Source organism: Dermacentor silvarum, chromosome 1 (genome assembly GCF_013339745.2).
Source record: "Dermacentor silvarum isolate Dsil-2018 chromosome 1, BIME_Dsil_1.4, whole genome shotgun sequence".
In the NCBI taxonomy this organism is placed as follows: domain Eukaryota; kingdom Metazoa; phylum Arthropoda; class Arachnida; order Ixodida; family Ixodidae; genus Dermacentor; species Dermacentor silvarum.
This window is the reverse complement of record NC_051154.1, coordinates 370,548,569-370,574,488: the sequence shown is the minus strand read 5'-3', so window position 1 is coordinate 370,574,488 and position 25,920 is coordinate 370,548,569. Positions and strand designations below refer to the sequence as shown.

Here is a 25,920-nt window from a genome sequence, read left to right as displayed (position 1 = left end):
TGTTTTCTTTTTGAGTGGCACAGCGATGGTGTGGTATGACAACCATGCGGACGCGCTAACTACCTGGGCCTGTTTCGTTGACGAGATTAAGAAGTGTTTTGGCGATTCGGATGCCAAGAAGAAACGAGCGGAATCAACGTTAGCTGAGAGGGCTCAGGTCCCTGGAGAGACTTGCACCACATTCATCGAGGAAATTCTAAAACTGTGTAAGACCGTAAACCCCCGAATGTCAGAAGAGGATAAGGTGGGACACCTTTTGAAGGGAATCGCGGAAGATGTGTACAACTTCCTCATTGGGAAAGATAACTTGGAAACCGTATCAGATGTGATACGGCACTGCCGTACCTTCGAAACACTGAAGACTCGTCGAATTGCCCCGAAATTTGGACGGCTAGCTAATGTGACGACTGTAGCCAGTGTGGACACGAATCCTCCAACAGACTTATCGTCCACCATTCGGCAGATTGTCCGTGAGGAACTCCTTCGACACGAAGAACAAGCACGGTATGTGGCCCCACACTACAGCTCCTGCGCTTTCCGAGACGCCATGTGTGCAACCCCCTCGACTCTTTGGCAGCACTCAGTAAACGCAGCGGACTTTGGCAGCTATAGGGATGGTCCACATCATGACCTGAACCAGCCGTCCTATAACGATTCTTTTGAACAAAGCCTTGATCAGCGCCCACGCAACGGTCGCTCACGACGACCAGCCACTGCCTATGACTCGCAACGACAGTACATTGGTTACTCTCAACATCCCGATGTCGCCCTATACAGTACAGTGTCTTCAACATCCCGATGTTCGCCCTATGCCTGTGTGCTACAGCTGTGGCACACCAGGTCACATAGCTAGATACTGCACCCAACGTCGACCATCAAACTATGGGCAATCGATGCCATCTGCGTGGCACAGTGGTCGTATCATGGACAACCAGCGGCCAGGGAACTCCGCTCTAGGAAGCCACTCCCGAGAAGAAAGGCCACGTACCTACACCTTAGGAAGCTACTTTGGAGAGGGAAGACCTCGTAACCGTTCGCCTGCTTCCGACCGCACCCTGACACCACCACCAGCTTTCCGAGCGTATCGATCACCATCTCCACGGCGGCGCATCCCGTCATCATCTCCGCGGCGCCGCTTCCCGTCACCCCCGCCGGAAAACTAGCCAGTGCGACCGATGGGGGTGAGGTCGCTGGAAAATCTGTGCTGCCGACTGAGATACCTCCAACTGTTTTCATGCTGAAGAATAGGGTTCATGTGTGTATTGACGGTGTGTCTACCATGGCTTTAGTCGACACGGGTGCAACTGTTTCCGTCATGAGCGTGCTGTTTAAAAATCTTCTGGGACGCAAAGTCATGTTTTGTTGGGACCAGAGCACAAGTTTTCGTGGAGTGGGTGGTGACTCATTATATCCGGTCGGAGTTTGCAATGTGGATGTGTCATTAGGTGGTCGAGTTTTTAACACTGAGTTTATTGTCCTTCCTCGTTCCACCCACGACGTGATTCTAGGGATCGACTTTTTACAGTTGTGTGGTGCAAATGTTGACTGCCGCACGGGAGAACTCAGTGTGGGCGAAAGTGCTTTATCGGTGATCTTGGAAAACTCACCCAACCAAGAGAGTGTATTTTGCATCTCCGAGGATACCGTTGTGCCCACTTTATCCGCGATGGGTGTTTCAGTTGTTTGTTCTACTCGCAACCCGTTCGATGCTGCAGTGGACCCTGTACATGTGAACTGCCTAAAGAAAAACGTGTTGGTTCCTCATTGCATGGTATCGGTGCTGAATGGACGCACACGACTATGGGCGATAAATTGTTCTACTGAAGCGGCCGTGCTGCCTCAAGGCTTAAAGCTGGCGACATTTCAAGAAGACTCGCCGATACCCATGGCAGTGCTTACAGAACTTCCGGACACAGCAGAAGCCAGTAACATGCGCCCTGTGGACTCAAAATTCGTCTCCATGGTCGCTAAATCGCTCAGTGACCATAAGCGCGATGCGTTGGTGGCGCTCCTTGTGAAACACTCCTCAGTATTCGACTTCACGCAGCACGACGGCCCGACATCGATCCCTGTGTCTAGAACTCGCCACCGCATCAACACAGGATCTGCTCAACCGATTCGACAAAAACCCTATCGCGTGTCGCCCGCAGAGCGCAAGATAATCAGTGAGCAAGTCGAAGAAATGCTAACCAAAGGAGTCATTCAAGAGTCATCTAGCCCTTGGGCAGCACCAGTGATATTGGTGAAAAAGAAAGATGGTACGTGGCGATTCTGTGTTGATTACTGACGCCTAAACAACGTTACCAAAAAAGACGTGTACCCGCTTCCGCGAATAGACGACGCGATCGATTGCCTTTATGCAGCCTCGTACTTCTCCTCTGTTGATCTGCGGTCAGGTTACTGGCAGATTCCTATGCACAGTGAGGATAAGGAAAAAACTGCATTTGTAACGCCCGACGGATTGTTTGAATTTAACGTCATGCCTTTCGGGCTGTGCAACGCGCCCGCAACGTTCGAACGGTTCATGGACACTGTACTGCGTGGCTTGAAATGGGAAGTTTGCATGTGTTACCTGGACGACGTTGTGATCTTCGGCCGAACATTTAGTGAGCATAACAAGCGTCTGGAGTTGGTGCTGAACTGCTTGGAGAAGGCTGGCCTGGTCCTCAATTCAAAGAAGTGTCATTTTGGGGAGCGACAAGCTATTGTGCTGGGACATCAGGTCGATAAAGAAGGCATCCGACCAGATCCACAAAAGACTGTGGCTGTAGAGGCATTTAGGGAACCTCACAGTGTCAAGCAATTGCGAAGTTTTTTAGGCTTATGCTCCTACTTTCGCCGATTCATTCCCAGATTTGCTGACGTGGCCCATCCTCTCACGCGCCTTCTCCAGAAAGGCGTTCCTTTTGAGTGGACCACAGAGTGCGACTCATCGTTTTGTCAATTAAAGTTTCTCTTGACGTCACAGCCTATTCTTCGCCACTTCGATCCCTCAGCACCAACAGAGGTTCACACCGATGCGAGTGGTGTTGGCATCGGCGCTGTGCTTGTTCAGCGCATCGGTGAAAGCGAGCACATGATATCATACGCTAGCCGCTCTTTGAGTCGCTCCGAGCGCAATTATACAGTTACCGAGCAAGAGTGCTTGGCGGTCATCTTCGCGGTGCAACGCTTTCGTTCATACCTCTACGGGCGCCCCTTCACAGTGGTCACGGATCATCATTCACTGTGCTGGCTTGTGAATCTGAGGGACCCTTCTGGTCGACTTGCGCGTTGGGCGCTCCGCCTACAGGAGTACGATTTTGTTGTTTCCTACAAGAGCGGTCGACGGCATGCTGATGCTGACTGTCTCTCTCGGATGCCACTGCCGACGACTGAATGCGACGCTGACAACTTCGACCAATACATCGCTTTTGTATCTCTGGAATTTCCTGATATGGGTACCTTCATATCCGAACAGCAGAAGGACAAGAGCTTGCAGCCACTCTTCGCGGCCACACACGAGCCTTTAGAAGATAGCCGTTTTCGCCTACGTGACGGCGTCCTGTACAAGAAGAGCTACTCGACCACTGGCGCGCGCTACCTTTTAGTTGTGCCCAAGAGTCTCCGCATTCAAGTGCTATGTGCCATGCACGACGATCCCACTTCAGGTCATCTGGGATCCACACGAACACTCTACCGTGCTCAAGAACGTTTTTACTGGCCCAAGATGTGTCACGATACCGAGCGGTACGTCGCCAGTTGCACCGAATGCCAGCATTACAAACGACCTACAAACACACCGCATGGTCGACTTCAGCCAGTTCCGCCTTGCGCCCCTTTTGAACAAGTCGGCATAGATCTCCTGGGCCCCTTCCCACGATCCTCCAATGGCAATCGTTGGGTTATTGTGTGTGTAGACCACCTCACCCGTTATTGTGAGACGGCAGCGCTGACATCGGCAACAGCAACAGAAGTTTCTATTTTCTTGTTATATTCCGTTATTCTCCGACATGGGCCTCCTCGCATTATAATCAGTGATCGTGGGAGACAATTTACTGCAGACGTTGTCGAAGAGACCCTTCGTCTGTGCTCATCTAACTTCCGCCACTCGACGCCATACCATCCACAAACCAATGGTCTGGTAGAACGTACCAACCGAACGCTTGCCAACATGCTGTCGATGTATGTCGATTCCGCACATAAGAACTGGGACAGCATCCTACCTTTTGTCACCTATGCCTTCAACACCGCGAGACACGAGACCACCGGTTACTCACCGTTCTTCCTCCTTTATGCTCGTCCGCCTCGTTACACACTCGACACCATGTTTCCGTACTTCGCTCATGACAATGACTCTATTACCAAGGTCCTCTGTCAAGCAGAAGAGGCGCGACGCATTGCTCGGCTACGCACCTTGGCCTCGCAGGACCGGTCAAAGCTCCGCTACGATGGTCGGCGCCTACATGTATATTTCGATCCTGGCGACCTTGTGTGGCTCTGGACGCCTTTACGGAAGCGTGGCTTGTGCCAGAAGTTCTTGGCCCACTATGTTGGGCCCTACGTTATACTTGAACGCATCAGCGAGGTCAACTATCGAATTGCACGCCTCACGAGCACTGGACGACACTCGGCCAAAACCGAAGTCACTCACGTTGCCCGCCTGAAGCCTTGCAATTCACGAACGACTGACTGACTTGCCCGGCGGGCTTCGTCTGCCAACGGGGAAATGTCACGAGCTCTCATAACAGAGGGCAGAAACAGCGCGAATGACCACGGGGACTGTCGGTGAAGAAGGAAGACGACGTTCGGCTGGTTGCTTTTGTGCCGGGCTTGCAACACGCCAACCGTTCCTTTTCATCTGCCCTGCAGATTTAAATAAACGCTTCTCGGCGTAACAATATTGCACATGCATAACAGTTGCGACACAACAGAATATTTTACCAATAATGATCATTTTGCACGAGCACAAAGCCGTCTGAAGTCAGAAGGATGGAGTTTAGGCAAATCCATGCACAAACAATCATTCCCAGGCTGGCTGAAACTCCATGCTTGCAGCTCCCATATACGTTAGGGAGGTTTAGAATAGGGGTCTATACCTTGGGGTAGCCCAACAAGCGACCACTTTGCATTCGTAGTCTGCCCCGCTGGGAAGGTGCTTTAGAATAGGGTTGCCGGCTTGTGTTAGCATCACATGATTGCAGTGCCCTTCCTCCAAGCGGAAGGAAAATGATAACATAATGCCAGAGACAAAACAAACATGACATAATGCAATCCATAATATTCTACAGGATGAAAAGTATACACGAGAGTTCATTATTTTCAATGAGGAGGCATTGATGTATTTTTGAGATGTTCATGGCAACGTTGAGACAACGCAAAGCCAATTTGGGGCACCCACAATATTTTCGAAATTTCACGCTAGGGGCGTGCAAAAACCCAAACTCAAAGATGCCGTTTGGGTATGGCATATGCACTATGGCAATACGCCAATCATTAGGGGCCCCCATGTTTGGTTGCCACTATTCTAAAACAGCCTACAGTATTTTCCAGTCTATAAGTTGCACCTTTGTATAAGATGCACCTGTTCATTCGGTAAGTGATTTAAAAGTATTACAGTGACCTTTCAATTCGTGAACGCCGGTCACGCACAAGCGTATGGGTGCTATATATTTTCTATATACAGTCAACGAACGATTTTCCAGTTTACCCATTTTTTGGACATGCCCGATAATTCGGATGCTTTCGCGGCACCGCCACGTACCTCAAAGAATAAATATATAAGAACATCTGAAATTTCGGACGCAAAAAGCCTGCGCCGTCTCATTTTTCAGACTTTTTGCTATGACCGCAGGTCCGAAAAGGCATTTACCGAAGCCACCGCCGCCGCCATTTACGCAGTGAAGCATACCAAGTATTTAAAAGTATTACAGTGACGTTTCAATCCGTGAACTCGGGTCACGCGCAAGCGTATGGGTGCCATATATTTTCTATATACAGTCAACGAACGATTTTCCGGTTTACCGATTTTTTGGACATGCCTGATAATTCGGATGCTTTCGCGGCACCGCCACGTACCTCAAAGAATCAATGTATAAGAACATCTGAAATTTCACACACCATTCACCCACCATTTACACGTGTGCTAAACAAGTGCAAGTGCCCCTCCCAGCCTAAGCCTGTGCAGAAGACTGGCATTGCTGCATCGAATTTACGGCAGTAGCCCAAATGACAGCTTAGGGTCCAGTCTCTGGAGGCATAGAAACGACACATGCTGTATGCGACACATGTATGTCGACACATGTATGTATGCACTGTGGGGTCTCACATGTGCTCTTGGGACAAAGGAACGACACATAGTAGTGCAAACAATCAAAAGGGCATTTATTGCACCTTTCATACACTAATACATACTAGCCGAATTACTACCAATTGAACATTCACACGGGCGCGCGACAAATCAAGGAAGTCCGACTCACCGCGACCCGATAGCGAGCGAATACGTTCGCCCCATGCTATGACACCATCGCCTAGTCGTTCACGTGTATAGTCACGCGAACGGTGGCGCGCTCGAACGATCCGTGTTCGTCCATACCGGTGTCCTGCTCTTAGCCTCGCGCGACGGTCGCGCGAAGCGGGCCGGCGCACGTGCGAAGCGTTCGTGCGTGTTGGTCGCCGATCCCAAGCCAAAGAGAGAGCGCCTCCGATCTTTTTCTCCCAAGTGACCCAGCGTTAGCATCGCGACACTAGCGCCATCTCTCGCAACGCGCCGCAACCACCGCCGGGCTTAGCCACGCAGAGAAGCCGGACTACAGGAGACATGCGGGGAAAACAACATCAGGGGACGCGTGAGAGTCGCGCATCCCCACATCCCCCCAACCTTAAATCACTACACATACGCCGGCGAAACATGTCACAAGGTCTAACAACGCGCGCGTCGCGAACAAGAGTTAGTACATGCGACAGTGGCCGCCGCCGAGGAAATGTCCACATGTTATCCACAACATGCGAGCCGACATTGTCTCTGGGGTTCACCGCTGGCGTCCGTTGGTCACAGCACCAGCTCTGCAGATTCGACGGCACGACTCCAGCCCATGACTCCGGAAACGGCGACGCAGAAGTCGGCACGAGCAAGCTTCGCTCGCGCCGACGCACCCTGCCGGCGAGAGCCGCTGTAGCCGTTGGTGACTGCCGGCTCTTTTCCCAGCCGCCGAGGGTAACGAGCCGGACACAGGCGGCCACCGAAATCGCTGCGCCGAACTGGCCACAGGCATCTGCATCGCCTGGGGTAGCAGCGCTGACGATGTGCAGGTGACAGCAAACCAGGGGTGACTCCACTCACGCTGCGTACACTCAACGCACTCGACAAACACTAAAGTAGTGCAAGGGAGAGGAATTCGGCATACGCATCACCCACGTGGTACGATGTTCAATTCGGCTAGCAAAATTTCGGGTGGCATTTCAGATGCTAAGTTCACGTGAACGAAGCTTGCTCTCTTGAGTCGAACGAGTAATTTCAATTCGTGCAAGGCGAACTAATGAGGGAAGCAATGTGCGACATCTCAACACCACGGTCCACCAGGTTGTGTCCCTCAACGTGCGACAGGCGGCTTTGTTAAGCCTTAGGCCTAATGCGTCGCTACTTTGACAACCACCGGCATCCCCCCCCCAAAAAAAACACCCAAAATGGGCACAAGAACAGGCAGCCGCGAGGAGACGTTAGCTCTGTGGGGTGGTCCTACTCCGCTCGGTGCACACAGCATCCGAGTTGACGGCGCCCACCGTCCCAGACGGTGTCGGAGCGCCCGGTGCCAGGCCGCAATACCAGTCAGCCCGTAGCGGCACCCGTGGCCCGCGGCCACCCGGCTCCCTGAGCCTCGACTTCCGAAGCCAAAGATATAGAAGAAGCTATTTACATAAGAAATTCGGACCACCCACGAGGCTTCCGTACTCACTCGCTTCAGGCTTGCCAATGCTCCGCGGGCTCTAGGCCTCGCTCTCCCAGGATGCAGACCACGTGGCTCTCGTACCGACGAGTGTACTTCAAAACACTCGCGAAAAGGCTTAGCATGTTGAAAAGTTCAAACACGCTACAGCAACCGTCGCCTCGCTCAAGAAAGCACACCGCCGACACTAGCGATCAAAATCCACGCTAGGACTACGCTTCGGTTGAAACATCTCGAACCGAGCAAAGCTGTTAAAATTATCGTCCGATGCCCCAAGAGGTCCACGTTGGGCAGCCAGATGTGGGGTCTCACATGTGCTCTTGGGACAAAGGAACGACACATAGTAGTGCAAACAATCAAAAGGGCATTTATTGCACCTTTCATACACTAATACATACTAGCCGAATTACTACCAATTGAACATTCACACGGGCGCGCGACAAATCAAGGAAGTCCGACTCACCGCGACCCGATAGCGAGCGAATACGTTCGCCCCATGCTATGACACCATCGCCTAGTCGTTCACGTGTATAGTCACGCGAACGGTGGCGCGCTCGAACGATCCGTGTTCGTCCATACCGGTGTCCTGCTCTAAGCCTCGCGCGACGGTCGCGCGAAGCGGGCCGGCGCACGCGCGAAGCGTTCGTGCGTGTTGGTCGCCGATCCCAAGCCAAAGAGAGAGCGCCTCCGATCTTTTTCTCCCAAGTGACCCCGCGTTAGCATCGCGACACTAGCGCCATCTCTCGCAACGCGCCGCAACCACCGCCGGGCTTAGCCACGCAGAGAAGCCGGACTACAGGAGACATGCGGGGAAAACAACATCAGGGGACGCGTGAGAGTCGCGCATCCCCACAGCACGTACAGAGAAATAAGAGTGGTGATATAGTCAGCCACTGAACACTAGCCACAGCACAAGATATAACCTCCACTAAACACAATACAATATATGAAACAAATGCAACATAGCAATATAAATCTAATATAACAAACACTGATATAAAGGATTATGGGAAATAACTAAGTTAATCTAAAATGTTTCTTGCTGTTATCAGCATGTAAACAATACAGTTGAATCTCGTAATAACAAAGTCGCATGTGACACGAATATACCCTCGATATGTTCAATATTCGTTTAAGTATGCAGACTGATTATTAGTGTAAAGAAATATAAATTTCACATTTGCTTTATTGTATCCAATAAGTCACTATATCCACATTTGGTATATTGACATTTTAATGCATATGCTTATAACGAATACAACAACAAAGATACCCTCGTGTCAGATGCGACTGCTATTTTTTTAGATTCCAATGTAGTTTAAAGTAAAGCACAAGCATCCGCTAAAAATAAGGGAGCGACATTTCCATAGGGGCGTGTAGGCATAAAATTTCATACTAAAATCACTAGAGAATTCTGGTGCTACGCTGCAAGTACAGCACTTCATTCAGCAACGGAATGATAAATTCAGCACTACCTCTCAAACCCTATAAACATTGTTCAGCATCACAGTGTTCATTGCTCTCGATTGAAATGACAGGGGCTGTACAACCCACCATTTCTATGGTGTTTGAACAACAACAGCGTTAGATTTCTTCTCTAGTAATTCTTGTAGAAACTATGCACGCGAGAACATCCTCTTGGAAGCAAAAATGAAGCTCACAGACCTCGAACGCTGGGAGGAAAACAAGGCCGTGGGTGTGCTGTGCAGCCGCTGGTCATACCTATGCCGAAGAGGCTTGGGTGTTGACCTGCCAGGGGAGGAGAAATACATCATTGCAGCCCACAATACCATTACTTCCAATTGCGGCAAAAAGTGGCAGATTCATCTACCCACAAGTCTGCCTCTTTGGATAAATCTGCATATCTATTACCGTCGTCAGCCTACCTTATGTACACTAAAGGACAAAAGCTTCACCCAGCAATCTCCAACCAACTTGGATCAGCCAATGCTGTGCTATGCCCACAAATAATTTTTTTTCATCAGCCCCTAGTTCTCTGCTGTCCTTGACTGTTGCCCTAACTTGGTATCCATTCCACAACTCTATTACACCAATCGTTCTTTGCATTAAGTGGCCTGCCCATCTCCATTTATTCCTTAACTAGACTATTGGCTACCCACATTCGCTCTCAAATCCACACTGCTGTCTTCGTCTACCGTCTTTCCTGCCTCTTAACGTTTCATTGGCTCGAAAGCTGTGATACCTCTGGTGGTGTGGGTTTCCCTCAGATTTATTTATGTTTTTATTAATGAGGTGCTCAAAAGCATGCCTCTTAACATTACGCATATTTTTAGTTCCACTGCTCATTGCACCGTCCTTAGCTTTTTCCCAATATTATTTACCTCAAAGTTGTAGCCCCAGATGTTTGTACTAGTGGAATCAATGACTCTAAACTTTTCGTTTCAACTATAGGGGTAAGCTACCCATCATGACTTGGTAAGACCTACTGTATGCGCCCTCCAACCCATTTTTATCCCTTTCAGGCATGAAGTCATTCTGTCCCATGTCTGCTTCTTCAAACGGTTGCGAATGAATAACAAAAAATTGCTCCTCCAATTCCCTTATTCATCTTGCTCAGAGAGGTTGGTTATACTTCGTAGATTACTAAATTATCTTATCAATGAGATCCATTGCTGAAACTTCCTTCCTAAAGCTAGCCTTGACTTCACTCTAGAGTGAGCAAAGTCAAGTGTTGCCGTGATCCTACTGGAAATTAGCTTGGAGATTCCCTCTTGTAGGGTTAGTTTGTGAAACAGCTACAAGAAGAGGGCACAAACTCACACACGCACGCGAGGTATAGATGGAAGGAGGAGCCCCTTCCTATGTATTCGTGCTCATGTAGAATACGAAAAGCAAGCTAATGGGCCTATAATTCATATCTTTAAAGGGACCCCAAACCACTTTTTATCCAAGTTGAGAAATGCATTTCAAGTTAAAATAGGCTATCTTATAAATACTTTGCCACAAAAAGTACTTCAATCTGTTCAGCAGAAGCAGAGTTATTGGCAAACACCATCTTCGCGGTGCTTCTGCTCCTTCTTCAATGATTTGCACTGTGCAGGCTACAGCAGAGCGGGGCGTGCCTACAACGCTCCGCCTACTGAATGTGACCGCGATGCGGCGTTCAAATTTGATTGTGGATGGTAACATAGACACCACTACTTCTGATACTGCCATCTACGACGCGCCAAACGTAAGCCAAACGCAGTTGTCCTCAGCGAGCCACAGTGTGCTTAGCCTGCGGACTCGTCGTGGCACCCCACGATGGCTGCGGTATCTTCGCTACATAGCTACACCGCAGACCACAGCTAAATGCAACTGTAGCTACATGCATGACAGGGCTTAAGTGTGTGCTCGCACTCATATGCTGCAATCTGACCATGGTGCGGACCGGCTTTGTCCTTCACCAGATTGACCGACGGATAGTAAGCACATCCATTTTGAAGTGCTATCAATAAGTCTGCCAAGGCGTCTCAGCGAGCCACAGCGTGCTTAGCCTGCGGACTCGTCGTGGCACCCCACGATGGCTGCGGTATCTTCGCTACATAGCTACACAGCAGACCACAGCTAAATGCAACTGTAGCTACATGCATGACAGGGCTTAAGTGTGTGCTCGCACTCATATGCTGCAATCTGACCATGGTGCGTACTGGCTTTGTCCTTCACCAGATTGACCGACGGATAGTAACCACATCCATTTTGAAGTGCTATCAATAAGTCTGCCAAGACGTCTAGCCAGGAGTCGGAGCGCACTGGCAAGCGTGCATGTCGTCTGACCTTAAGCAGTGGTGGTCCAGCCAGTTTAAGAATTGGAGCAATTTTGGAGCAGGAAAAAAGTTGTTTTGTAGCAATTTAGGAGCAGCCACATTAGCATGTTGTAGCAGGCAAGTGCATGACATTTGGTGCAGCTTATTACTACTACACAATTTTTAAGTACTTCTTTAGAGCAAATGACGAAGCCATTGACTGACTAACGAAGCCATTGAGCTCACGTGCCCAGAGAAGAAAACGTTGCAGACTCTATTTGCTTATGTAAATAGCACTTGTAGACTACTCTCAGTAGTCTACAAGTGCTATCAGACATAATATATGCAATCAGACATAATACAAAAGCAACTAGAAATGCAGAAAAACAATTTTCTGCATCAACAATGCCTAGCCACGGGCCCGAGGAGTCGACGTTCGATGCGCTTAGTCACGCAGTCCCAAGTGCCGATGTGCGAAATGCCTAGCCGCGGGCCCGATAAGTCGACGCTCGATGTGCTTAGTCGTGCAGTCCCAAGTGCTGATGTGCGAAATGCCTAGCCATGGGCTCGAGGAGTCGACGTTCGATGTGCTTACTCGCGCAGTCCCAAGTGATGATGCACGAAATGCCTACCCGCGGGCTCAAGGAGTCGACGCTTGATGTGCTTAGTCGCGCAGTCCCAAGTGCCGATGCGTGAAATGACCAGCCGCGGGCTCGAGGAGTCGACGTTCGATGTGCTTTGTAGCACAGTCCCAAGAGCCGATGCGTGAAATGCCTAGGTGGAGGCCCGAGGAGTTGACACTCGATGTGCTTAGTCGCGCAGTCCGAAATGCCGATGCACGAAATGCCTAGCCACGGGCCCGAGGAGTCGACGCTCGATGTGCTTAGTCATGCAGTCCCAAGTGCTGATGTGCAAAATGCCTAGCCGCGGGGCCTGAGGAGTCAACACTCGATATGCTTAGTCGCGAATTCCGAAACATCGAGTGCTGAAAGGCTTATCTGTGTGTCCGATCACGGATTCTGTGCGCAAAGTCCGCGTCGCCGATGCTCGGAATGCTTAGCCACGGGTCTGTCCACAAACGTAGGGATCGGCCACGCTACTCTGATGTCCGCGTAGCGCCCATGGCAGAGGTGCACTATGGCGTACGTGGCGCAAGTTGCACTTTGGTGGGCGCAGCAAGGCGCAGACGAGTAAAATTGTAGCAAAATGCCGCAAATGACGAAGTTGGACCACCACTGCTTAAGTTTCGCGTGGTTCGAGGCTAGTTCAGCATTTAAAACGACTCTAAATTAGCGAGGCCCGATGGCTACGACACCGATAAGCAGGGTGGGCAGTTTTATTTTTGCATGGCGGCCATGACCAAGCGTGAGCAGACGATAGTCGGCTTCTTCCGAAAGTACCTAATTATCATCGAAATTCGAAAGCAGATTTTCGCTTACTTCAGCCTGTTTATTAAACTTCGTCAATAAATATACACAGTTAACAGTAGGAAGAAGTGCACTGATTCAAACACCGTTCTTGATTGACATCAGCTATTCACCAACAGCAGCCGCATTTTCTATATGCTTTATTACGGAATAAAGCATCCAAAAAAGATTGAAGAGCAGGCTTCTGTTGAAAAGAGAGCGTTTGAGAACAAGGTGACTTACCGCTGCGCTTGCGAGCTCCACAAGCTGTGCACGACTGCAAAACTTAGCCGAGATGTTCACAGCAGCATATGCTACCCGCAGACAGTATTTGTTCATCAAGCCAGAGGGGTGGTTCAGGACCCCTTTAACTTGTTCTCGAGCTTCGTTGTTAACCTCCAAGTTTCTGCCCCATATGTTAGCACTGGTAGAATGCAATGATTGTACACTTTTCTTTTCAACGACAGTGGTGAGCTCCCAGTGAGGATTTGGCAATGCCTGCTGTATGCACTCCAACCATATTTTATTCTTCTGTAAATTTCCTTCACATGATTAGGGTTCCCCGTGGGAAACTGACCTAAATAAACGTACTCCTTTACAGACTCTAGAGGCTGACTGGCCATCCTGAATTCTTGTCCTCTTCCCAGGCTATTGAACATTATTTTTGTCTTCTGCATATTAATCTTCAACTTCACTCTTATACTTTCTTGGTTAAGGTCCTCAATCATTTGTTGTAATTTGTCCCCAGTGTTGCTGAACAGGACAATGTCATCTGCAAACCAAAGGTTGCCAAGACATTCGTTGTTGATCCTCACTCCTAAGCCTTCCCAGTCTAATAGCTGAATACCTCTAAGCATGCAGTGAATACAGGATTGGAGAAATTGTCTCCTTGCTTGAACCCTTTCTTGATTAGCATTTTTCCAATTATCGTGTGGAGAATTAAGGTAGCTGTGGACTATAAGTACATATTTACGAAGATATTGACGTATTCCTCCTTTACACCTTGATTACGCAATGCCTCCATGACTGCTGGTATCTCTACCGAGTCAAATGGCTTTTCATAATCTATGAAGCCATATAGAGAGGCTGATTGTACTCCGCAGGTTTTATATACCTGACTGACGACCTGGAAGTGTTGCCCCAACTCTATTGGAAATTATCTAGGCGAATATTTTATACAATATTGAAAGCAAGCTAATGGGCCTATAGTTCTTTAATGTCTTCCTTCTTATGGATTAGTAGTATATTAGTGTCAAAAGAGGGTTGCGTTTCAAGCTGCGCTTTGCAGTGCTGCGTGCATAATAAGGTAAATTCAATGAGTAATTTGTGCCCAATTATTTCGGCTTACATGGCCGTTTTAAAATGTTGAAACATGGAACTAGGCTCTTATGACAATTTCCTTCAACTTCCCAATATAAACACGTGCCTTAAAGTTTATAACTAAGAAGTTAATTATTGTAATAAGTGATGCGATTGCTTTTTTTTGCAAGTGATGTCCACCTGGACACAATTTGTAGCATGCACCATGACTCGAGTAGCTGTTCTAGGCTTTAAAAAAGTGTTCAAAGTAAAAAAAAAACAGAAAACACTGACTGACCAAGCAAAAAGTAAAAATCTACGTGCTACTGAGAAACAGGGAACAAGCTTCTTGGTCACCACAAATGTATAAAATTATTTCAAATCTATAGACAAATGGAAACTTGGAAGAAAAGGGGAAATTCTAATTTTAAATTATTTCGCTTTTTCTGTATTTATGCAAGGTCAACACAACAAATTAAAATAGGAAATTATTTGAAGAAAATAAGATGAATAATAGAAATATGTTTTTTAGTCTATGTACGGTGCCACTTCTTATGTTGACGAATTCATTTTCACTAATATTTATTCATTTTCTTTATTTATTGTCTGGCCTCCAGAATCGCAACTGGCCACCAATGCGGCCCTCTGGCCAAAATGTTTGGAGATCCCTGGTTTAGTGAACCGGCATTTCTCGAACCAACCTTTCAAGTGAGTGGCCACCATCACAGAAGCTGCGTTCAAAGCTGCTCAAGTTCACCCCAAGGGAGTCTTGGTGCTCCCCAAGGTCGTGATTTAGAGACTCTCCGAACGTTTCATCTGCAAAAACAAAATACATATTGTTACGATGGGGTGGGTTTGTTTAAGAGATGAATTGATGAAAAGGGGCCGCGCCGACACTGAGCTGCTGCCAAGACAAGTGCACTTCGTTCTGCTCTTCTTCCGTCCTTGTCGTAGCTTTAGCTAACACTCCTCCCTTCTCAGAGGAAGCTCGCTGGGCGAGTAACTGGTACGTCCACTCGGAGTCACGTGGATGACAGCGTTTTAGGCGAGTGCCGTGAACAAGCTGCGTCTTCTTAGGCCGGTAGCCATTGGACACGAGACAAGCAATCGAGTAGGTTACATCACTTAGGCAATCGGTGATGACGAAAGGCCCGGTGTAACGAGCCAGAAACTTCTAGCACAGGCCGTGCTTGCGAAGTGGTGTCCAAAGCCATACGTCCCCTTTGTCATATGACACATTCTTATGTCGTGAATCGTAGCGGATCTTCGAGTGGTTCTGGGATGCCAACGTACGGAGCTGAGCTATGCGGCATGCTTCCTCAGCGTGGCAGAGTCTGGGCAATAGAAGAGTCTGTATGAGGAGTAAAAGGTAGAATGGTGTCAAGGAAGCTACGGGGTGATGTAACATGAAGATAGAAAGGGCTGTAGCCTGTAGTTTCATGCTTTGCGGTGTTGTAGGCGTACGTCATAAAAGACAAGATGTCATCCCAATTTTTGTGCCTGGAATCCACATACATCGAAAGCATGTCGGTCAAAGCTCTGTTAGCGCGCTCGACGAGACCATTTGTCTGTAGGTGTTACGGGGTCGCGTGGCGAAACTGGCAAGCACAGAGACGCAACAACTCTTCGACTACGTCGGCCACGAACTGGCGACCGCGATCGCTCACAATAACACAAGGGGGTCCATGACGCAGTATAACGGAGGATAGGGGGAAGCTCGAAACATCAAGAGCCGTGGCTGTTAGCATCACTGCAGTTTCAGTATAACGCGTAAGATGGTCGACGCAGACTATAATCCAACGGTTATCGTTTGTTGAGCGCGGGAATGGGCTGGGAAGATCTACTCCAACCATTTTGAAAGATGACGGTGGCGCCACAGGGTGAAGGAGTCCAACCTGTGCGGAATTAGGGCGCTTGAATTGCTGGCACTTGTTACAATCGGCCACATACTTTTCAATATCCCGTCGCATACTAGTCCAGTAGAATCGGCCCTGAATGCAGTGGTATGTTCTGGTGAAACCCAGGTGCCCAGCGGTAGAGTCGTCGTGCATAGCGCGGAGCAGGTGGGTTCTCAATTTTTTAGGGACCACTAAGAAGAATTATGCGGCTGATAGTGCCCACCTCGGGCACTATCAGCCGCATAATTCTTCTTGTAGAGCAGGCCATCTTGGATGACAAAGCCATTGTTACCTGTTGGCTGAGCAGCTGAGGCGAAGAGGGCATCCAGGCTGCGGTCGTCACGCTGCTCTTCCCGGAAGGTTGCCATGTCGGGAAAAAGAATGTCGTGGATGGCGGCCAGAAACTCATCGAAATTGTCGGCGTCACATTCACTTGTTTGTAGAGGGAACCTCGAAAGACAATCGGCATCTGCATGATGTCGGCCACTCTTGTAACGGGCTGCAAAGTCAAATTCCTGTAAACGTAGCGCCCATCGAGCAAGGCGGCCAGACGGGTCACAGAGACCAACTAACCAACATAGTGAATGGTGGTCGGTAACGATCATGAAGCGGCACCCGTAGAGATATGGCCGGAACTTCTGGACTGCAAAGACAATGGCGAGACACTCTTGCTCAGTGACGGTGCAATTTTGTTCGGGTTTGCTCAACGAACGGCTGGCGTATGCAATGGCATGCTCGGCGTCACTAAAGCGCTGCACGAGGACGGTGCCGAGGCCGATTCCACTCGCGTCGGTGTGCAATTCTGTTGTGGCAGAGGGGTCAAAATGACGAAGTATGGGTCCGGAAGAGAGCAGGAACTTCAGTTGACGAAACGAGGAATCGCAATCTGCTGTCCAGATGAAAGGGTTATCCTTGCGCAGCAATGAAGTCAGGGGGGTAGGCAGTATCGGCAAAGTTGGGCAGAAAACGTCGAAAGTACGAGCAAAGACCCAAGAAGCTATATAATTGGTTATATAATTGGGAATCCACATTGGCTTAGACAGAATCTTGCTTGCAAAAATGAATTACCACACAAACAGTACGAGACAATTCTTAAATTGCAATGTTTTAAAGAGACTGTGTAATGCTTTGGGTGCATATGTCAAAATGAATCTGGAGCGCTCCACTACAGAGACTTGCATAACCTCCCGTGCACTTTTGGGACATTAAACCTGATAACTTATTTCAGGCTCACAGTGTCATATGTTATTCACCTGGTTTTTAATTTCGACATTTCTTTTCGTGAAAATACATGAAAAAGAGACCTCAGAACAAAAAGCCACAGGAGGTGGCTTGAAAGTGTTCATAGACTTGCAGTTAGCTGGTTAGCTCTGATGCTTGATTGAGTTCTGCCCCCATTGAAATGCGGCTACCAAGGAGGCAATCGAACCTGCATCTGTGTGCTCAATAGCCAGAGCAGTGTTGGCAATATTTTTTTAGAAAGTAGGAAGGTAATGAATGAAAGCAATCCATTTTTAGTGAAAAATTACTAAGTGATGATGACTTCCATAGAGTTTTGTCTGTTTTAAATGTCCTTAGATGTCTTCCTTGTTTTTTGATCTACAGCTTTAAATTACCACATGTGGTGGCAAGTCAATGTTTGGCATGAGAAAATAAAAATTCCCAATTTTTTAAACGGTATCGGATACCAAGATTATGATCTTCCCAGAGAAGGAGCTCTGATGCGCCTGAATGGCTCACAGATTAGCTCTTCTGCATGTCTTCAGAAGCAGCAACAAATGGAGGTGCAGATAACCCCTCAGGATAAAAATGGGAGCCAGTACATTCAACTTAGGTGAAAGCAACCCGAAGAAATTGACCAGGGTAATGTACTGTCTACATTAGCATTGCTAAAAAAGCTGCTAGAACTAAAAAGGCAACGGTGTCATTAGGGTGACAAAAAAATAAAAAATTGCAGCTTTCTTGCCAAATTAACGCAGCAGCACAAGAGCCATGGCCATTGAGCCAACCATGATTAAAGGGCTAAGAATGCCATCACACAAAGCTTGTAACGGTGCAGCTGGGCAGACAAACAATTAAGTACACACCGTCGGAAAAGCAGTCCGTGTCCAGATTTGACGTTCGATGAGCAACACTCGGACGGGAGGATGCAAAGAGTGGCTTGATGCAGGAGCGTGGAACCCTCCAGGTGGCTACAAGGTACGACTGCACCCAGAACCAGGTCAGCAGCAACATGTCTTGCACCCAGCTAACCTAGAGAACAGAAATTGTTGATGCAAATGTTTCATTCTGGTTAAACATTCCCAGCCGAAAGTATTTACAGAGCTCTAGCAGAGCATAGCTGAAGTGCAGGAAGGCACTGGGAATGCAGTGCTTGCGAAAACTGACTCACTATATAGTAAAACCCCTGTGATACGATCACGGCTGGTACGAATTTCGGTGCGATATGAATTTGTAACATTCCCAGGCTGAAATACACTGCTCTTAATAAGAAAAACATTAGCTGTTATGAATGCGTTGCCGTGCCGCTATAGCCTCCACAGCGGCGGCAGTGGCCGAGCCAGCAGAGCGACCGGCACAGGCGAACGGGCACAGCGGGATCTGGGAGGGATCCATAGTTGCCAAGCAGACTATGTCACGCAGCTGCGCAATCTCTCATTGGTTACCCCATCGAGTCAACCGGACCACATCACAGCCTAGCCAATGCTTTGACCAGCAAGAAAGAAGGCGAGGACCGCTGCAGCAACGACGACCGTGGCAGCAGCCACGACAGCTAAAACGCTACCCGCACTCGATGTGCAGAGGCGTTTAGTGGCGGGCAAAAAAGATTCCCGAGATGACGTGCGCGCACTTTTACGCCTTCCAGAAGGTGATCGTTGACGATTTGGGCAAGAAGGAAACGCACATGAATAGAACCCCGTTGATGCATTTTCAAGAGACCCCCCCAAAAAAGTCGCAGTTTCACCCGAAAGGTTCTTCTTCTTTCTGGGGTTTTACGTGCCGAAACCAGTTCTGATTATCAGGCACGCTATAGTGGAGGGTTCCGGATTAATTTCGACCACGTGCACTACAACGCAAGCACACAGGCGTTCTTGCATTTCGCCTTCATCGAAATGCGGCCGCCGCGGCCGGGATTCGATCCCACGATCTCGTGCTCAGCAGCGCAACGCCTTAGCTGACTCAGCCACCGCGGCGGGTACGCCCGAAAGGTGAAACCCGAAAGGTGAAGCCCTAAAGGTGAAGCAACAAACACATCTTGCTCGATGGCCACAGGAAGTAGCTCTCAAAACGCTGGGGTAAGGAAGCACTAGGCGCAATTTGTGAACATTGTAGATAGTTCTGAAGATGAGGCCCGTGCGGGTGCGCACGTCGCAGATCACTTTTAAGATACAGTGTACGCGTGGCTATGCTGGGTCGCCAACATGCCAGTCACTTGTTGCAACGTACAAGCTGGCTCCACCACTAAATTTACATCACCGACACATTCAAATACAACGTAAGATGCAGGAAAATTACAGATTGACGACGTGTCAAGGGGAACTTAATACATGGAAGTCAATGTAGGATTTAGGTCGGGACCATGAGAACTTGACATAGCAGCCGGGAAAATGCAGCAGCGAGGAATGTATCAATGGGTTCCACTACATTTTAGGAATTTTTTCTGCTAAAAATAAATTCCCTTTTTCATGACTTTGTGTATGTTTTGATGATACATATGAATTTTGGGTGATATGAATATTTCACCCGACCCCGCGAGAGTTGTATCACCGAGATTTTACTGTATATAATGAACATAGGTATAACAAGCTACCCGATATACAGTACACTTAAAACAATGCCCAGAACAAAAAATCCAATCGTTATAACCGATGATCACTATATCTGGACTGCTGTAAAAACATACTTTTGTAGCTCCAAAACCAAATTTGCCGCTTGCGATGAAAAATCTACGTTGTAGAAAGGAGGCTGTAAAATATAAAATATTTATTTATACCCCTAAACAGGGTGTTATGCACAATGAAGTAGTCAGAAATCTCCACTTGCTTTGGCAGAAGTTTCAGGTTCACAACCGTGGTGTGCATCGCATCCAGCTGCTGCGCGAACACTGGCAGCTTTAATTTAGCGTGCACGAAATCAATGAGCAACTCGATAGACAACAGTGCACTTTGGGTGAACATCGGGGTCGGTGTCAAAGACGGGCTATTGTCCATCTCGTCATTAGTGCTGCTGCTGTCGTCGATTCCGTCGCACAATGCCTCCGTCCGTCGCGACGACGATCAGGCCATCAGAGATCTCTTTGCAAAACGAGGCAGCACTATCTGCACTCAGAAACTCCTCCGTCAAAGCACCACCTACTATTTCACTGTCAGTAACCACGTGCTCCCAGAGTTCGGTAATGTCAGCAGCTTCCACCGTGTTGGTTTCAACCATAGGAGGTTTCACCCTGGCACACAAAGCCCAACTTTTCAGTTCATCGGCATGGCCACTGGTTCTAGCATTCACGAACACAGTGCTCCTGGTTTTCAATATCGCCAATGTCATCAACTGCATGAGCTCGTAGTGCTTTGAGTCTTGCAAAATTTGCAGCCTTGTCTCAAGCGATACAGCTTCACGCTTTCTCGGTGCACTTTCCACTGCTTCTGTGGCACATGATGTTTACAGCTTCGCTTTCCAACTACCTTCACAGCGTGGATTGGAGACCATTTATTTTATTTTTCAGGACGCTCGCACGATTGCCAACTATGCGGACGCAAAGCAGCTGGCGCCATCTTGTGGCACACTGCCAAAACTTGCAATGCTATCCGTAGATTTCACAATTGGTGCGTAGGCAGGACGCACTGCACGGAAATGGCGGCAGATACGAAATCGCGTAGGCAAATTGTGCCCCGTCTCAGAGAAATTAGCAGAGCAAATTTCACAATTTTTCTGCTATAACGCCGCCCAGAAGGCAAAATCTGTATTGTTATATGCGATATGCGGTGAACGACATATCATTATACAGTCGAAACCAGATATATTGAATCTGAAGAGGATGACAAAAAAGTTCGATATACTATAGGTAATTAGATATATGAAATAAACATGTTATAAAAAAATTTTCAAGGGGGTTTTACTACTGTATGTTACACATTATTATTTGTTATACAGTTAAACCTGCTTATAACGAACCTCCATATAACGAATTCCTGGATATAACGAAGTTTTTCTATTCCCCGCCGTTACTTCATAAAGCACATGTATTTGAGACCTCTATGTAACGAAGTGGCAGCGGGAGACCCCCTCGAAATAACAAAATTTTCCCCGCCGACAACCTAGAGATTACGCCCCAAATTTTGTCATTTTTGCGTGAGCAGCAACCAGAAGCACCTTCTCTGCCGTGACGGAATGCGAAGCAGCGGTGTCGCGCTTGGTGCGCTGAAATTCACGACTGCGAGGCGAGAGCAAGTGCACGTGTGCATGCGTACGAGTGTGCGCGAGGCGGGCCTGCATCCCTTGTCCCGGCGATCTTGCCGCCGCGGGCGTGACTTTTCCCCTCCCTTCATTCAAACCTGATCCCGCCACTTGCTGTAGCTGGCCTAGCCCGCCAAGCCAGTACTCTCCTTTTCTAGTTGATGAGCCCAGCTACCGTAGCTTCAACCATGTGCTGTAGTACGTGTGCTTACACATTATTCTACCAATTTAGTTAAACAGCGAATGTTTACAAGTTTATACGGCCGATTACTATCCTTACTTCGTATTGCTGTCTGCTAATTTGCTGTCGCAATTGATGCTTCGCCTTTGAAACTGTAACTTTTTTCTTCATCGCAACATTAGTGTATTGGGAGTAAATCTTGAGCGATAGCTGTATTTCTATATGAAAGCATGAGGTGCGCCGTACTATAAAGGATTTTTTTTCCTCTCTCTTGGTCACGGAACACAGGTGCGCATTACAATTGAGGGCGCGTTAGAATCGAGTATATACGGTAAGCGTTTCTTTTTCGACTTTTCGTGCCGAACCTGCCTATAACGAAATATTCTTTATAACAAAATTTTTCGGGAATTTGTCAATTTCGTTATATATCCAGGTTTAACTGTATGTGGGTTCAATATATACGGGTTCGACTGTATATGACTTTTTTTCTCATAGCCCTAAGGCATAAGTTGATAACTTTCAAGTCCACTGATCATTAAAAACGATATATTATTATATCTGGTATTGTTAGTATAAGTGGACTGCACTCTAATGAAGTAATCGTAAAGATTGGCTGTATTATAGATATGAGAAAATATTGGTTACAGTGAAGCAAACATTTGTTCATATCTCAAAATATGCGTTTGGTAGCAAAAATGTCGGATGGAAGCGAAATACAAGAACGCCTGTGTGTTTGCATTGTAGTGCAAGTTAACGAATCCCAGGTGGTCAAAATTAATCTGGAGCCCTTCACTACAGTGTGCCTCATAATCAGAACTGGCTTTGCCACGTAAAACCCCAGAAAGAAGAAGATGCTACGAAACATCAACTTTCAGAAACAGCACATTCCAAGAATTGTGTGTTTTGGCCAGTGGCTTGCCTACCAGCTTGTGTATTTATACAGTAAAATCTCGTTACTACGAACCCCACATTAAATAACTTTTCAGAAATCCCCTGCTGACAGAACTAACGCAGACGAGCGACAACGGTCCAGGAGCAGAAAGGCAACTCGCTTTATTGCCAAGAACGACTTGTTCTTATACAAAGAATGCTATGACGTCCCAGGGCCGTGTGCAATCTTTAATCGCATGTTATCACAAGACGTCACACTAAAGCTTGCGCTACGACATTCCTTCCCACTTAGATTAAGTCCGCACTTCACTTCCTAAAGTCCTCATGCCTAAACCTATCCGGCGGACGTCGCGCACGGCCGCTTCGTCGAAGCACGACTTCGGGCTTGCTTGAACCTTCTGTGCTCTGCTGGGGATGTGTCCTGGTGTGAAGTACCGTAAAATTCCGAGCAAGCACCCCCCCTCGAGCAAGTCGAAATTACCGGCAAAGTTAGGGGGGCGCTATCCCGGAACGGCACCAAAATTCAAGATGGCCACGACAAAATTTTCCCGCAAAAAAGAGCGCAGTGGGAATAGCATTAAAATTTTATTGAACATGAACTTTATTAAGCCAAAGATTTGTTAGTGGTGTTTATCACTCTCAACACCACCGTTACTTAAAACCACCAAAAGAACTACAGAAAGCGCATCGACGCTGCATCGGCGCGTCGCCGCGACCGGCGACGCGAACATTGGTTATGCAGCTTCTATTCCAGGCAAAATTATGTCTGCGAGAGTAAAGTGACGCGTAATGTTCACTTTATTAAAAACCATGTCCACGTTGAAACGTTTAGCACTAATGAGAGTTCTGATACAAGTGAAGCTCAGCTGCAGTGTATGGCTACTGACGGCGGACAGCGGCTCGGCCATGCTCGCATCGCAGCTGGTGGCGCCGCAAATATTAGCATGTTTTCTTGATCGTGTGAAATTATTGCGAGGAGAGGGTAAAGCGGCAACGACGGTAACAAAACATTGCTGCTTGGGAGCGTCGGCGGTTCGTGCTGAAGCGCTGTCCACTACAGATTCGAAATGAACTGAAAAAGGCCTAACGACGATATCGGTGGCGAGTGATTAGCAGCGGTGAAGCTGCCGGCGATGCCAAAGCGTAGCCGCGACCGACTCTGTCACCGAGTGGTCACGTCGTGGTGTCGCAGGGAACTCCTCTGTGCCGTGCGAGAGGCAGATCTCGCCGTCGGCCGGCGGTCCGTGAACTACAGACCGCCAGCCGCAGTTCGCCCCGATGCACTCGTGTGCCCACTGGGGCGCCCGGGTACGACCATGATTCGATGAAATGGCTCATCGGGGCGCCCCGATGCGCACCGGTGCAGTTTGCCAAATTTGCCATCATTTTCGTGGACTGGATGTGGCAGGCCAGTGTTGGTGCGGAGCGGGAGGGGAGTGCTTTCCCGGAACGGCGCGGAAATTTGAAATTAGCAGTGAAGTTAGGGGGGGCTCTTGCACGGGTGGGGGCGCTTGCTCGGAATTTTACGGTAGTTGTTGGTGCCGTAGTCGGAGAGTCGGTTGATGCTTTGGAAGTTGGACTCTGCACAGAGTTCCGCAATGCAGATTGCATGGGTTGTGCGGCGGTCATCGGGAGCCTTGTAGGGGTAATTACGGGTTCTGTATCTGGCGGTTGTTGCGGCTCGGCCAGGCGCATCGTGTTGGGAGGTAGCTGCAATGGTTCAGCTGAGACAGGTCTTGCAAAGGAGTGACGCAAATGGTCAGCATGCACAAAGCGCACTTCACCCGCCACATTCACAAGATATGTCACTGGGCTCACAATCTGCGTAACTACACCATCTTCCCAAGCCACATTTTCACCCCGAACGCATTTACCAACACTTTGTCGTCCACTAGGAATCCATGTTCAGTAGCCCAGTGCTTATCTTTCTGACGCTTGCTGTTCAGCTGTTTGTTGAACATATCTTGCTGAAAATTGGGTTTCAGGAATGACAACTTGGTCTTAGGTTGCCTTTTTAAGAAGAGCTGTGCAGGAGTGCTTCCTGTCACACTATGTGGCGTGTTTCGATAGCTCATCAAAAAGCTGTCTAACCCGATTTGCACCGATTCTCTGTTTTGCGAGACATCTGATAACAGCTGTTTCAGCAATGTGCGCTTCGTTGTTTGCACCAGACGCTCGGCTGCCCCGTTCGAAATTGGGTAATAGGGCGGCGTTCTTGTATGTTTTATGTTATTTTTAGCTAAGAAGTGCTCGAACTCTTGTGATACAAACTGTGGCCTGTTATCACACATAATTTCGTCGGGAAATCCGTACGCCGCGAAGACACTTCGAAGTTTGGAAATCATTTGGCTTGTGATGGTTGAGGTCATTAGCCATACTTCAATCCACTTAGAATAGGCATCAACTAAAACTAGGAAGTTGAACTGTCCTTTCATAGAAAAGTCAACATGCAGCCTTTGCCAAACCTTGGACGGATAAGGCCAAGGGTGTAGTGGTACAGGCTGCACAGCTGGTTGCACGACTTGACAAACCCAACAGGCTCATAATCTACTGCTTTATCTAGACCTGGCCACCAAATGAAGCTTCTAGCCAGCATTTTCATCCTTGAGGTGCCTGGATGGTCCTCATGCAGCAAAGACAACACAGCCAGTTGCAATGCGTCAGACATGATCACCTTTGTGCCCCACGTGACGCAACCTTGCTCGAGTGATAGCTCTAGACGTCTAACGTAGTATGGCTGGAGTTCGTTAGGCACTTCTGAAGGCCAGCCATATCGCGTGTACTCGACGACTCTGCATAGTTTGCCATCACGTGCGGTGACCTTAGCTACGTCAGAAGAGTTCAACGGAGTGCTTTCAAACACGGAAAGGCATTCCGAACTTTCAGATTTGGGACAAGATGGCAAAGGTAGACGAGACAGAGCATCAGCCACTTCGATTTCAGCCCCTTTGCGATACTTCGGCAGTATACCGGTACGCTGACATTATCAAGGACCATCTTTGTAGTTTGGCAGCTGCTTGCAATGGGGTTGCTTTGTTCTGTCCCAAGATGCTCACGAGTGGCTCATGGTCAGTGTACAACATAAACTTTCTACCAAAAAGAAACTTGTGGAACCTTTTAAGT

At 48.3% G+C, this 25,920-nt stretch overlaps 1 protein-coding gene across 2 annotated transcripts in view; it reads right to left on the bottom strand.

The window, feature by feature from the left end:
* Nucleotides 1-25,920, bottom strand: part of LOC119437457 (membrane-associated tyrosine- and threonine-specific cdc2-inhibitory kinase) — a 101,055-nt gene that overhangs the window by 6,770 nt on the left and 68,365 nt on the right. The window contains exons 9-11 of one of the 2 annotated variants that reach the window (XM_037704479.2): nt 18,362-18,527; nt 15,078-15,192; nt 9,591-9,674 (exon numbers count right to left, since the gene is read on the bottom strand). In XM_037704479.2, coding sequence (XP_037560407.1) covers nt 9,591-9,674; nt 15,078-15,192; nt 18,362-18,527 — 365 coding nt within the window. The remainder of the gene's footprint in view (nt 1-9,590; nt 9,675-15,077; nt 15,193-18,361; nt 18,528-25,920) is intronic. The other variant, XM_049660576.1, reaches the window with a different exon arrangement.